The 10314-nt window shown below is 44.3% G+C and overlaps 1 protein-coding gene across 1 annotated transcript; it reads left to right on the top strand.

Annotated features, from left to right (window-relative positions):
* Positions 1-1694: 1694 nt before the first annotated feature.
* Positions 1695-6058, top strand: H1-8 (H1.8 linker histone). Its single transcript, XM_077450983.1, has 5 exons — positions 1695-1803; positions 2866-3170; positions 3470-3605; positions 5225-5277; positions 5589-6058. The coding sequence occupies exons 1-5, from the start codon at positions 1752-1754 to the stop codon at positions 5853-5855; spliced, it is 813 nt and encodes a 270-aa protein (XP_077307109.1). The 5' UTR covers positions 1695-1751; the 3' UTR covers positions 5856-6058.
* The last annotated feature ends 4256 nt before the right edge of the window (positions 6059-10314 follow it).

The raw sequence follows: 10314 nt of genomic DNA, 5'->3' as shown, positions 1-10314 counted from the left end.
ACTTTTTTTTTTTTTTTTTTTTTTAAACATTCTTTTTATTGAGTTTTTCACAAAAGACATACACAAACGCAACAATGTGTGAACATTTCTCCCCGGGGTGGGCAACATACCCGTCCCGAGATTGGCCACGCAGGGCCCAACCATTGGGAACTCAACACAAACTATTTAAAGTGAAAGAAAAGATGGAGTTAGGCTGGCCGTGCATCGTGCACATTTCCTAAAACCATATAATAGGAGGTCAAACCTAAACAGTTTCAATTTGTATGTAATCAGGGAGGCCCTTGTACTACATCATTGAAGGTAAATCATTTAAAAAGGAATTGAATAAGAAAATTTGTATAATTTGTGGCCAGCCTTAGACCCCTTTCACACTGGGGCGTTTTTCAGGCGCTTTACCGTTAAAAAAAAGCGCCTGTAAAGTGCTTGAAAGAAGCCTCATCTGCAATCCCAATGTGAAAGCCCGAGTGCTTTAAGAGCCCTTTCACACTGCCAGCGCCCAAAAAACGCTCGTAAAGCGCCGCTTAAACTAGAGGCACTTTACCAGCGTTTTTCAAGCGCTAGTGGGGCGCTTTTAACCCCTGCTTGTGACCAAATAAAGGGTTAAAATCGCCCACAAAGCACTTTGCAGGTGATTTGCAGGAGCTTTTCAGACGCTTTTCAGGCGTTTTGCAGGCTCTTCCCGTTGATTTCAATGGGAAGGGGCGCTGCAAAGAAGCTGCTTGCAGGACTTTTTTTGACGCCCTGCCAGCGCAGCGCCTCAGTATGAAAGCACTCGGGACTGCAGATGAGGCTTCTTTCAAGCACTTTACAGCCGCTTTTTTTTTTAACGCTAAAGTGCCTGAAAAACACCTGAAAAATGCCCCAGTGTGAAAGGGGTCTGAGGCTGGATTCACACCTATGCTGTTTTAGTGCTTTTTGCAGATTTGCACTACAGAACATGTTCCATAGAAAACAATGCTAAATGGACTGTAGTGCAAATCTGCAAAATGCAAAAAGCACTAAACCTGCATAGGTGTGAATACAGCCTAAGGGGTCCCTTCACACGGGGCGGATCAGTGCTGATCCGCCCCGTGAATATCCGCTTGCTTAGCGGGGATCGCCGGAGCGATCTCCACTGAGCGGGAAGATGACAGGTCTGTCTCTGCATGCTGCGCAGGGACGGACCTGTCACAGCGCCGCTCTCCCCTATGGGAGATCGGGTGACGACGGACCGCAGTGACCGAGGACGGATGGAAAAATAGCTTTTTCCTCCGTCACACCTTTTCGGATCGGAGCGGGTCGGATGTCAGCGGATTTGTCACCACTGACATCCGACGCTCCATAGAGCATCCGTTCAGGTCCGCCTGAAAAACTGACAGGCAGACCTGAACGGATCGGTAGTGTGAAAGGGGCCTTAGGCTGGATTCACACCTATGGCATTTTTAGTGCTTTTTGCATTTTGCTGATTTGCACTATAGTCCATTTATCATGGTTTCCTATGGAACACGTCCTGTAGTGCAAATCTACAACATGCAAAAAGCACTAAACCTGCATAGGTGTGAATCCAGCCTTAGGCTTTAACAGGGCAGGTGGACAGGTGAGAGTTAATGAGGAACATTTCAGCTGAGACCAGGGGCTCGCCATCTGATCAGGTGATCCTTGTTACACACCTTATGGGTGAGGATCGGCAGGTGTATAAAGCATTGAGGAGGTGTCTTTGGGTAAAGTCAGTGATTTTTTTTTTGGTTAGGAATTAATCAGTTGGTTCAGGTATGGCTCCAAAGAAGGCTGTTGCCGCTAGCAAGGACAAGGAAGAGGTTCCTGGTAAGATCAGTGGTTGGGCTGTGAATGATGGGGTGTAATGTAGCACCCCGCTTCCCTTTTCTATAGTCTCAATGTTGTAGACAAAATGTGTTTTGCAGCAATAAATGTGCATGGTTGTAGCCATATTTGTCTCCTTCCATATACTGGCTGTGGTTACATAGTAAGGTGGCATAAAGACACCAGTCCATCCAGTTCTCACTGAATGAGTATGTGGTTGTGTGTCTACAATTGTCCCTATCCCTGTACATTGTGTCTCATTAAGATGCTCATCTATTATAATAGTTTATTTAAGATACCCATATAGTGCTGCCAATTTACACAGCGCTCCACACATACATCACTCATGTTGGTCTCTATCCTCAAGGACCCCACAATTCAAGGTCCCCCAACTCTCATTCATATACTAGGGCCACTTTTGGACAGAAGCCAATTAACCTAACAGCATGTCTTTGGAGGGGTGAGTATTGCATGATGGTGGTGGTCCATGGTCCTCCTCTCTTGGTCAAAGCCTACCAGTTAGAGCTGAAAACCACAAACTACACAGCTGAAGGCCTTTATCTCTGTAGTGACTGGGGAAACAAGTGAGCTGTATCACCAGTGTAGGGTGGCTTTTTAAACTGTACAACCTGGTGTTGCATGCGCACTTCTGATTAAAGTGGATCTTTACTGCGTATGAGCACTAAAACACCTATTTAAGTATTAAGACACCTCCTCTTCCCTAGCAGGTGCACAGCTTTGACCACTATAGGCAATTGGCGTTGATATGGAAAAGCCAGTACAGATAATGCGACTTGGGTGGCTTCTCTGCTCACTGCAGCCTTGAGTCAGTTGCTGGAGATGGACGGGGGCACTGCTAACTTGCCTAGGGACTTGAGGCTTTTTTTTTTTTTTTTTTGCAAGGGGGCATCTCCTGTCATCAAAGTGGGGTGGGTGTCTTATTGGAGCTGGTGTGGAACCTCAAACTGTAGAAGTGCTAGTATGTTGCAATGCTTTAAGACTAACAATAGTTTTTGCCCCCACCATCACTTAATGTGCATGTCTGTTCTAATTATATCTTGGCAGCTGCTACTGAAACCAAGGCCATAAAAGCCCCAAAGCCAGCCACAAAAGCCCCAAAGCCAACCAAGATGAAGACCCTAGGTCACCCTACTACATTGGCCATGGTGGTGGAGGCCCTAAAGAAGGACACTGAGAGGAAGGGGACCTCTGTGCCGGCCATTCGTGCTAGGATTCTGGCTGCCCATCCTACCGTGGACGCTGTGAGGCTTAAGTCTCTCCTTAGGGCTGCTCTGAACAAGGGGATAGAGAAGGGAATCCTTGTCCGACCACCAAACTCCAGTGCTACTGGAGCCACTGGGCGCTTTAAGGTGTGTATGTCTGATTTTTGGGGCTCCTTTTTTAAGATGACAAAATGAGCAAACTGTTCCTGGAAATGGGGAGAGCAAATGGAACTCCGTTCCCCGCTAGTGGCTTTACCAGAAGAAGGAAGACTCATGATGGCACTGTAAATGGACTCTATTGGGGGGGGGGGGGGGGGTCTTCAAACCTTACAGAGCCAGTTTATGGTTTGCTTATATGGGGGGTGGGGGTGTAGGTCAAAAACAAAATGTGACTGCATGTTTCATGGTTTGGGTTGGTGAAATAATTGGGTTATTTTTACCACCAGCTGGCAAAACCACTACCAAAAATTAAGGCAGATGGCGGCAGCAGCACAGGATCGGAGAATATGGACCCCAATGATCAGACAAAGGCGAAGCCCAAGAAAGAGGCTGTGAAGAAAGTGAAGCCTACAGAGTCAAAAGGCAAGTGGTTCAGGTGGAATCAAAATATGATCCTATCAGAAATCCAGTGAGATAACCTCTGCACGGTATATCTCTACTGCGGCGTTATTGGCTATGGTGTGTGGGTTTGTGATCATCAAAAAGTCAATGTTTGGAGCTAAGGTGTTCTGTAATCCTAAACTACTTTTCTATGGGAAGGGGAGTGTAACCTCAATGTAGCCACCCCTTGGCACTGACTGCATGCCTCCTCACGGAAATGATGCTTTAACCATGTGGCACCATGTACTTGACCTTATAGGTGTGTGCAGCCTATTGCATTAGGGTGAGCACCCCCAAAGCTCAAACACGCATGCCTTTCTCTGCAGCCTCAGTAGAACTGGACAGTGAATGAATGGGAAGTGCTCTGTGCTGAGCGGCTTAATGTTAGTTCACAAACTGAAGCATAGTAAACCTAGTTGCGTTAATGTTCATTTAGAGATTTGCCTTTAGTAAATCAACCCCTTTCTCTACTTGCAGGGGACAAATGCATAGTGTTTTAAAATAAAATCTACCAGATCTAGGTTTGTCAGGGTCAGTATATTCTGGGTGCGATTTTTAGTATCTGTTTAGGTAGGATGCAAAACGCACACTATTTCTGAGCCCAACTAAAACGCATGGCAAATATGCAGCTATTTTTTCTTAATGCTTTTTGGGTTTGTTTTTAAAAAAATAAATAAAAATGCTGTGACTGAGGGTAAAGTCAATGCCCGGAACTTTGCAACTTTGACATGTCTTGGTAAAACTACATCTCGCCCACAACTACTCTTGTGTATCCAGGTGGATTATACCTCCTATCACCAAGAGACAAATTTATCTGGGAAAACTAGGTATGATCCACCTAGATACAATATAGTTGTGGTGATATGTATTTTTACCAAGACATGTCAAAGTTCTTGTCATTAACTTTTTACCCTCAGCCATTAATGTATAACTAAAGGCAAAACTATTTTTTTGAGGGATTGGGACACCTGCCTGTATTTGTGCCCCTAATGGGGAGATTCACCCTCTTATTTTCAATGTGAATGGTAAATAAGACAGAGGAGGAAACTTGCATTTTGGGTTGTCCCCAGAAAAGTAATGAAGGGGGAAACCTTCCAATGGGGGACATTTAGCTCCAGTTTGTGGCGCTCGGATGCAGCATAGTGCCACTTGGGTTAACACTTTCAGTTAAACATCCACTTTTGTCAGTCTTGGCACCTGTTCTCAATGAACACATCTGCTGGTTGGCAGCCATTTACAAAGTGAAGACATGGCTGCTATTGGCTGGCTTTAGCTGCCATTCAGGAGCATTGCAGCCCAGGGATGGCAAACTGGGAATCCTGGTATATTGAAGGCATGGCTGGCACAAGTGGATGACTGCTGGGGGTAGCATACCCCCCCCCCCCCCCCCAAGCTCACACATAAGGGTTTGGCTGCATTGTGCTGGAAGACCTTGTCCTGGCATTGATTAAAACAGTGTGCAGGACATAAGTCGAAGATGGGGAAAGACTACCAAGATTTAAGGCTCTTCTACAAAGTTGATCTCTACCAGTGTTTGTTTTTGTCTTTCTCATCATAGTGTGAAACTAAAGCTTCAATCTGGCTTGATGATTATTTTGCAGGTGAGAAACCAGAGAAAGTGGAAGCAGCCACCAAGAAGGAAAAGTCTGCTGAGGTAAGGAGTATAGATGGTTCTTGAGCTTCAGTTAACCCTTGGGGGGGGGGGGGGTCTTATGCATTAGTCAGATGGTAGGTCAACCACGCATGGGTCATAGAACCTCTAGCAATCTGGAGTCCTAGGGTGCTCAGAGCCCTTCAACATTAAACCATTTTGGCTTGGCAGTTGCAGTCCACATCTCTCTCATACCAATTTATTTGGGAGAGGGAACCAATGGAAGGGGATAAAGTGCTGCACGTAATGCCTGTACCAGAATATCTTGGCATCCATTGATTGCCTGTTGACTGGTATTTTTCTCTCCATCTTAGGTGAAGCCCAAGGCCTCTAAACCAATGAAAGATGCTGAGGAACAGCCAAAGGGCCCAGCAGCAGCCAAAAAGCCCAAAGCCAAGAAGGTAGATGGGGATGCCAAAGCCAAGAAGGTAGATGGGGATGCCAAAGCCAAGAAGGTAGATGGGGATGCCAAAGCCAAGAAAGAACCAGCTAAGAAAGAAAAGGCTGAGGAGGGGACAAAAGACTTAAAGGACTCTGAAGAAAATGGCACTGCCAAAACCAGCAAGAAAGGGAAGAAATGACTTTATTTGGCAACACATTAAGTATATTTTTAACTTATTTGAATAAACTATTTAACTTTTATCATGTGGCTTTTCTGGAAATGCTGAATGTGTGCCATCAGATGTTTGGCTACCAGAAGTTTTTGGAATGCATTACTTGATGTGGCAACATGTATTTAAATATAATGGATTTTAATTTCAATAAAGTATTTAATACAAAAATACATTTATTTTTTTATCTTGGACTTTCTGGAAAATGGAAAGGGGGTGTTTGAGCTACCAGAGGTTGTCAGAATGCCTAGGTGACCATTCTTCCGGGTTTTTTTTATTTTGTGTTTTTATTTTTTTTAATTTAATCTTCTTATGCAGTTGTGCTCACAAGTTTTACATACCCCCATGGTAGAAGTTGATTTCTTGGCTCTTCTTCTTCTTTTTTTTTTTTTTTTTTTTTTTTTTTTGAGAATGCAAACTTTTCACTCAGTTGGTCTGGCTGTCCTAATGACAAACTACCCAAGTTGCCCTGATCAAAAGTTTACATACCCTGGTGATTTTTGGCCTGATAACATGAACACAAGTTGACACAAAGTTTGAATGCCTATTAAAGGTAAAAATCCTCAGCTGTGATCTGTTTGCTTGTAATCGGTGTGTGTGTGTATAAAAGGTCAATGAGTTTCTGGACTCCTGACAGACCCTTGCATCTTTAATCCAGTGCTGCACTGATGTTTCTGGATTGAGTCATGGGGAAAGCTAAAGAATTGTCAAAGGATCTTTAGGAAAAGGTAGTTGTATAAAACGGGAAAGGGATATCAAAGTCCAGGAATTGAGAATGGACACTGGCAAACTCTAATCAAGAAGTGGAAAATTAGGGTTTCTGACCACGGTCAAGTAGACCAACTAAAAGTTCAGCCAGAACTTACAGTAAAATTGTTTGGGATGCAAAGAAAAACCCACACATTACTTCAGATGACATGCAGGACTCTCTGAAACGTGGTGTGGCTGTTTCAAGACAAACAATAAGGCGGCACTTGAAGAAAGATGGGCTGCATGGTCAAGTCACCATAAAAAAGCCATTTCTATGCAAAGGTATCCTGCTTAATATATGGCAGAGACAAGCCTTGAACCTTCTGGCACAAAGCCATTTGTAGTGATTAGACCAAAATTTTTCTTTTTGGCTGCAACCATAAATGCTACACTTGGAGAGGAGTCAAGGCCTATGATTTACACACTTCCTACTGTGAAACATGGAGGTGGATCGCTGATGTTTTTGGGATGTGTGATCTACAAAGACCCAGGAAATTGGGTCAAAATTAATGGGCAGGATGAATGCAGTATGCTATCAAATACTGGAGGAACATTTTGCATTCATCAGCCAGGAAGCTGTGCATGGGACGTACTTGGACATTCCAACCTGACTGGTCCGAAACCCAAGGCCAAGTTGACCTGTCATTGGCTACAGCAGAATGGAGTGGCCATCTCAGTCTCCTGACCTCAATATCATTTCAGCCACTCTGGTGTGATCTCAAATGTGCAGTTCATGCAAGACAGCCCAAGAATTTGCAGGAACCGGAGGCTTTTTGCCAAGAGGAATGGGCAGCTTTACCATCGGAGAAGATAAAGAGCCTCGTCCACAAAGACTTCAAGCTGTCTTTTATGTTAAAGGGGGCAATACACAATATTAAGAACTGGGGTATGTAAACTTTTGATCAGGGTCATTTGGGTAGTTTTTTTTTTTTTTACGGTTTGGAAAGGGTAAACAGTTGATGATGGCTTCAGCTAAACGCTAACCATAAGTGAAAAGTTTATCATTCATATGCTCTTAAAAATGACCAAGAAATCATAAATTCTGCCAGGGTATGCAAACTTCTATAAGCGCGCAACTGTGTGTGTATATATTGGGGTTGCACCGATACCATTTTAAGACTGAGTAAAAGTACCAATACTTTATTTTAATTTTTCCCCCCCCCCCCCCCCCCAAGTACTCGCTGATTTCCGAAAATTGGTTTTGGTTTTTTTTTTTTTTTTTCGTGACAATATGCAGCACTGATGGTACGTTGACCAGAGGAGCACCGAGGGGAGGATACAGGGGAAAGTCGGAGGTGATCGGTGCGGCAGGGGAGGTTCTATTCACTGATCTCCCTGTGTGGCATTCAATAAAGCAGCTGAAAGCCACGGAGAGGAGAAGCTGCTTTATTGAAAGCCACACAGGGAGATGGGTGATTATAACTTCCCCTCCTGCCACACCGATTATCCCTGAAGTGTACAAGTACTCCTGAAAAAACTCGGCATTGGCACCGAGAAACCTCTTCCATCAACTCATCCCCCACCCTTCGATTGTCGGGGCCCATGAGCAGGGCCCTCTTGTATTGTAACTATACTGCATCCCTTTTTAGATTGTAAAGGTGTGCACACAAAATTTGGCCTTTCATAAAGCATGTCTATGTTGGCTGCATTATGTATTTTTTTTTGCTATATAGGTATAGATTGGACACATGTTGGATTGTAGTGCCTCAGTTTGCTGGGATATTGGTGACGAATGGGATTTTGTAAATATTACAATGAATATCGGCCTTCAACGGCTCTTTTGAATTTTTGTCACCTGCAAGTATCTTGTGGACTTTATTCTGTGCTGAGACTCAATAAATAAATATATCTCTCGTGATGAACAGAGTTGCAGAAATAACTCGCATTATAATGATCAATCCTCATCCCTACTACGATATCCCTACATTGGTGCTGTGATCCGATGTCACGGCACCAAGGTAGAGATATAGTTGTAGGACTAAGGCTTCACAATTGTTAGTTCGAGTTATTCCCGTAGCAACTCTGTTCATCCAGAGATGCATTTATTGGAGTCCCAGCACAAAGTCCACAAGATACTTGCAACAGATGACAAAATCCAGAGAATTTGTAATATTGCAACAAACATCAGCCTTCCAAGTACATTTGTCATTCACAGTGGAGGCTGGTTAGATTTTTGGGGCGGGGGGCACCGAACAACCACCCCCCCCCCTCCGCACTGTTGGTCTGGCACTTGCGCCATCTGGGTGGCGGGCAGCACATGCGCCCACTTTTTTTTGAGCCTCTGATCATGAGCTTAAAATAAATATCCATTGGAATCCATAGTCTAGCGCCCTGTATGTAAATCGGGGCGCTGGGGGCATGTGCCAGCCTGCCTCTGATCATCCATATCCAATCTATGATGTGCATTGATATAGGTTCCATGCAGAGCTGTCTTTTAGGTGGGGTAACAGGGGCACATGCCCAGGGCCTTGTCATTGTTGAGGGACCCAACATCCTAAGAATCTTCTCTCCCTGTCATATAGTGCTTCCCTTTCCCTGCAGCTGCACTAGGTGGAAGTGTCCTTGCCTGACAGCAGGTTGTGGAGATACTCCTCCTAAAGCCCCTGCAAGTCAATGTATCACAGTGAAGAGGCCATGACATTCTTAAGGTGGCATGGTTGAGCAAAAAAGCCGGTGGGCATTGCGCTAGTCGAAATGAGAACATGTGCATGGCTGTTTCAGCCGCTAATTTATCGCCCTTCTCAACCTCTCCGCTTATCAATATTACTGGGACTGCCTGTATATAACGCTGACCAGCATGGATGAGTGGACAGCTGGTATGTCCTGTGTCCTGCATTTCGAGATTTCATAATTTGCCACGTCACAAGTGTCAATTCTCCATTACGAATGCTCGTTTACAAGACCCACCGCTTCTGGCTGGTCCTTGCTTCCCAGCATGCGTATTTTGACTTTTGTCTGGACTTATGTACACATGCTCGGAAAATCCCACAACAAACCTTTTGTTCTTGTAAAATTTTAAAACATGCTATCTGACATTTGTCCACTTAAAGTTGGCCAACAATTGTCCGATGGAGCATAAACATGGTTGGATTTTCCACCAACAGCCTGTCATTGAACATTTCCCCTCAGAAAATACGATCGTGTGAGGCTTTAGAGCAGGGATATGCAATTAGCGGACCTCCAGCTGCTGCAAAACTACAAGTCCCATCATGCCTCTGGGTGTCATGCTTGTGGCTGTCAGAATCTTGCTATGCCTCATGGAAATTGTAGTTCTGCAACAGCTGGAGGTCCGCTAATTGCATATCCCTGCTTTAGAGTATGAAAAGTTTAGATAGATTTTCCTTCTCTTCCTGGAACAGGAACAGAAAATCCTTCCAAGTGGGGCGAAACGCCATCTTATATGGCGGGTTAAACAGGTAATATCCATTTCACAGATTTTCCCCTTAGCCACTGTTAAAGCATCAACTGCAGAACCTTGGATTTATCAATCTGTCAGTGGCCCCTTGGATGAATAGCCTTAGAAGGGCCACAAACCTTTTTTTTTTCTCTCTCTGCGACAAAATATTTGGACTTTAGATGTGCTTTAGCCTTATATTTCCCGGCTATAATGTATAAGACTGGTTCTTTCTTTTTTTGGGGGGTGTCTTTATACATCAGAAAGGTCATACAAGCAAGTCTC

This window comes from Lithobates pipiens, unplaced genomic scaffold (assembly GCF_037356315.1).
Source record: "Lithobates pipiens isolate NorthernLeopardFrog02 unplaced genomic scaffold, aLitPip1_a1.2 Scaffold_23, whole genome shotgun sequence".
NCBI lineage: Eukaryota > Metazoa > Chordata > Amphibia > Anura > Ranidae > Lithobates > Lithobates pipiens.
Note: the sequence above shows the minus strand (reverse complement) of the source record. Positions and strands in the feature narration are given on the sequence as shown.

Bases quoted from the DNA above. Each gene is read 5' to 3' on its own strand.
- H1-8 (XM_077450983.1), top strand. From the start codon at position 1,752: ATGGCTCCAAAGAAGGCTGTTGCCGCTAGCAAGGACAAGGAAGAGGTT. The intron at 1,804-2,865 runs GTAAGATCAGTG...ATATCTTGGCAG, and splicing joins GGACAAGGAAGAGGTTCCTG to CTGCTACTGAAACCAAGGCC. The intron at 3,171-3,469 runs GTGTGTATGTCT...TTTTACCACCAG, and splicing joins GAGCCACTGGGCGCTTTAAG to CTGGCAAAACCACTACCAAA.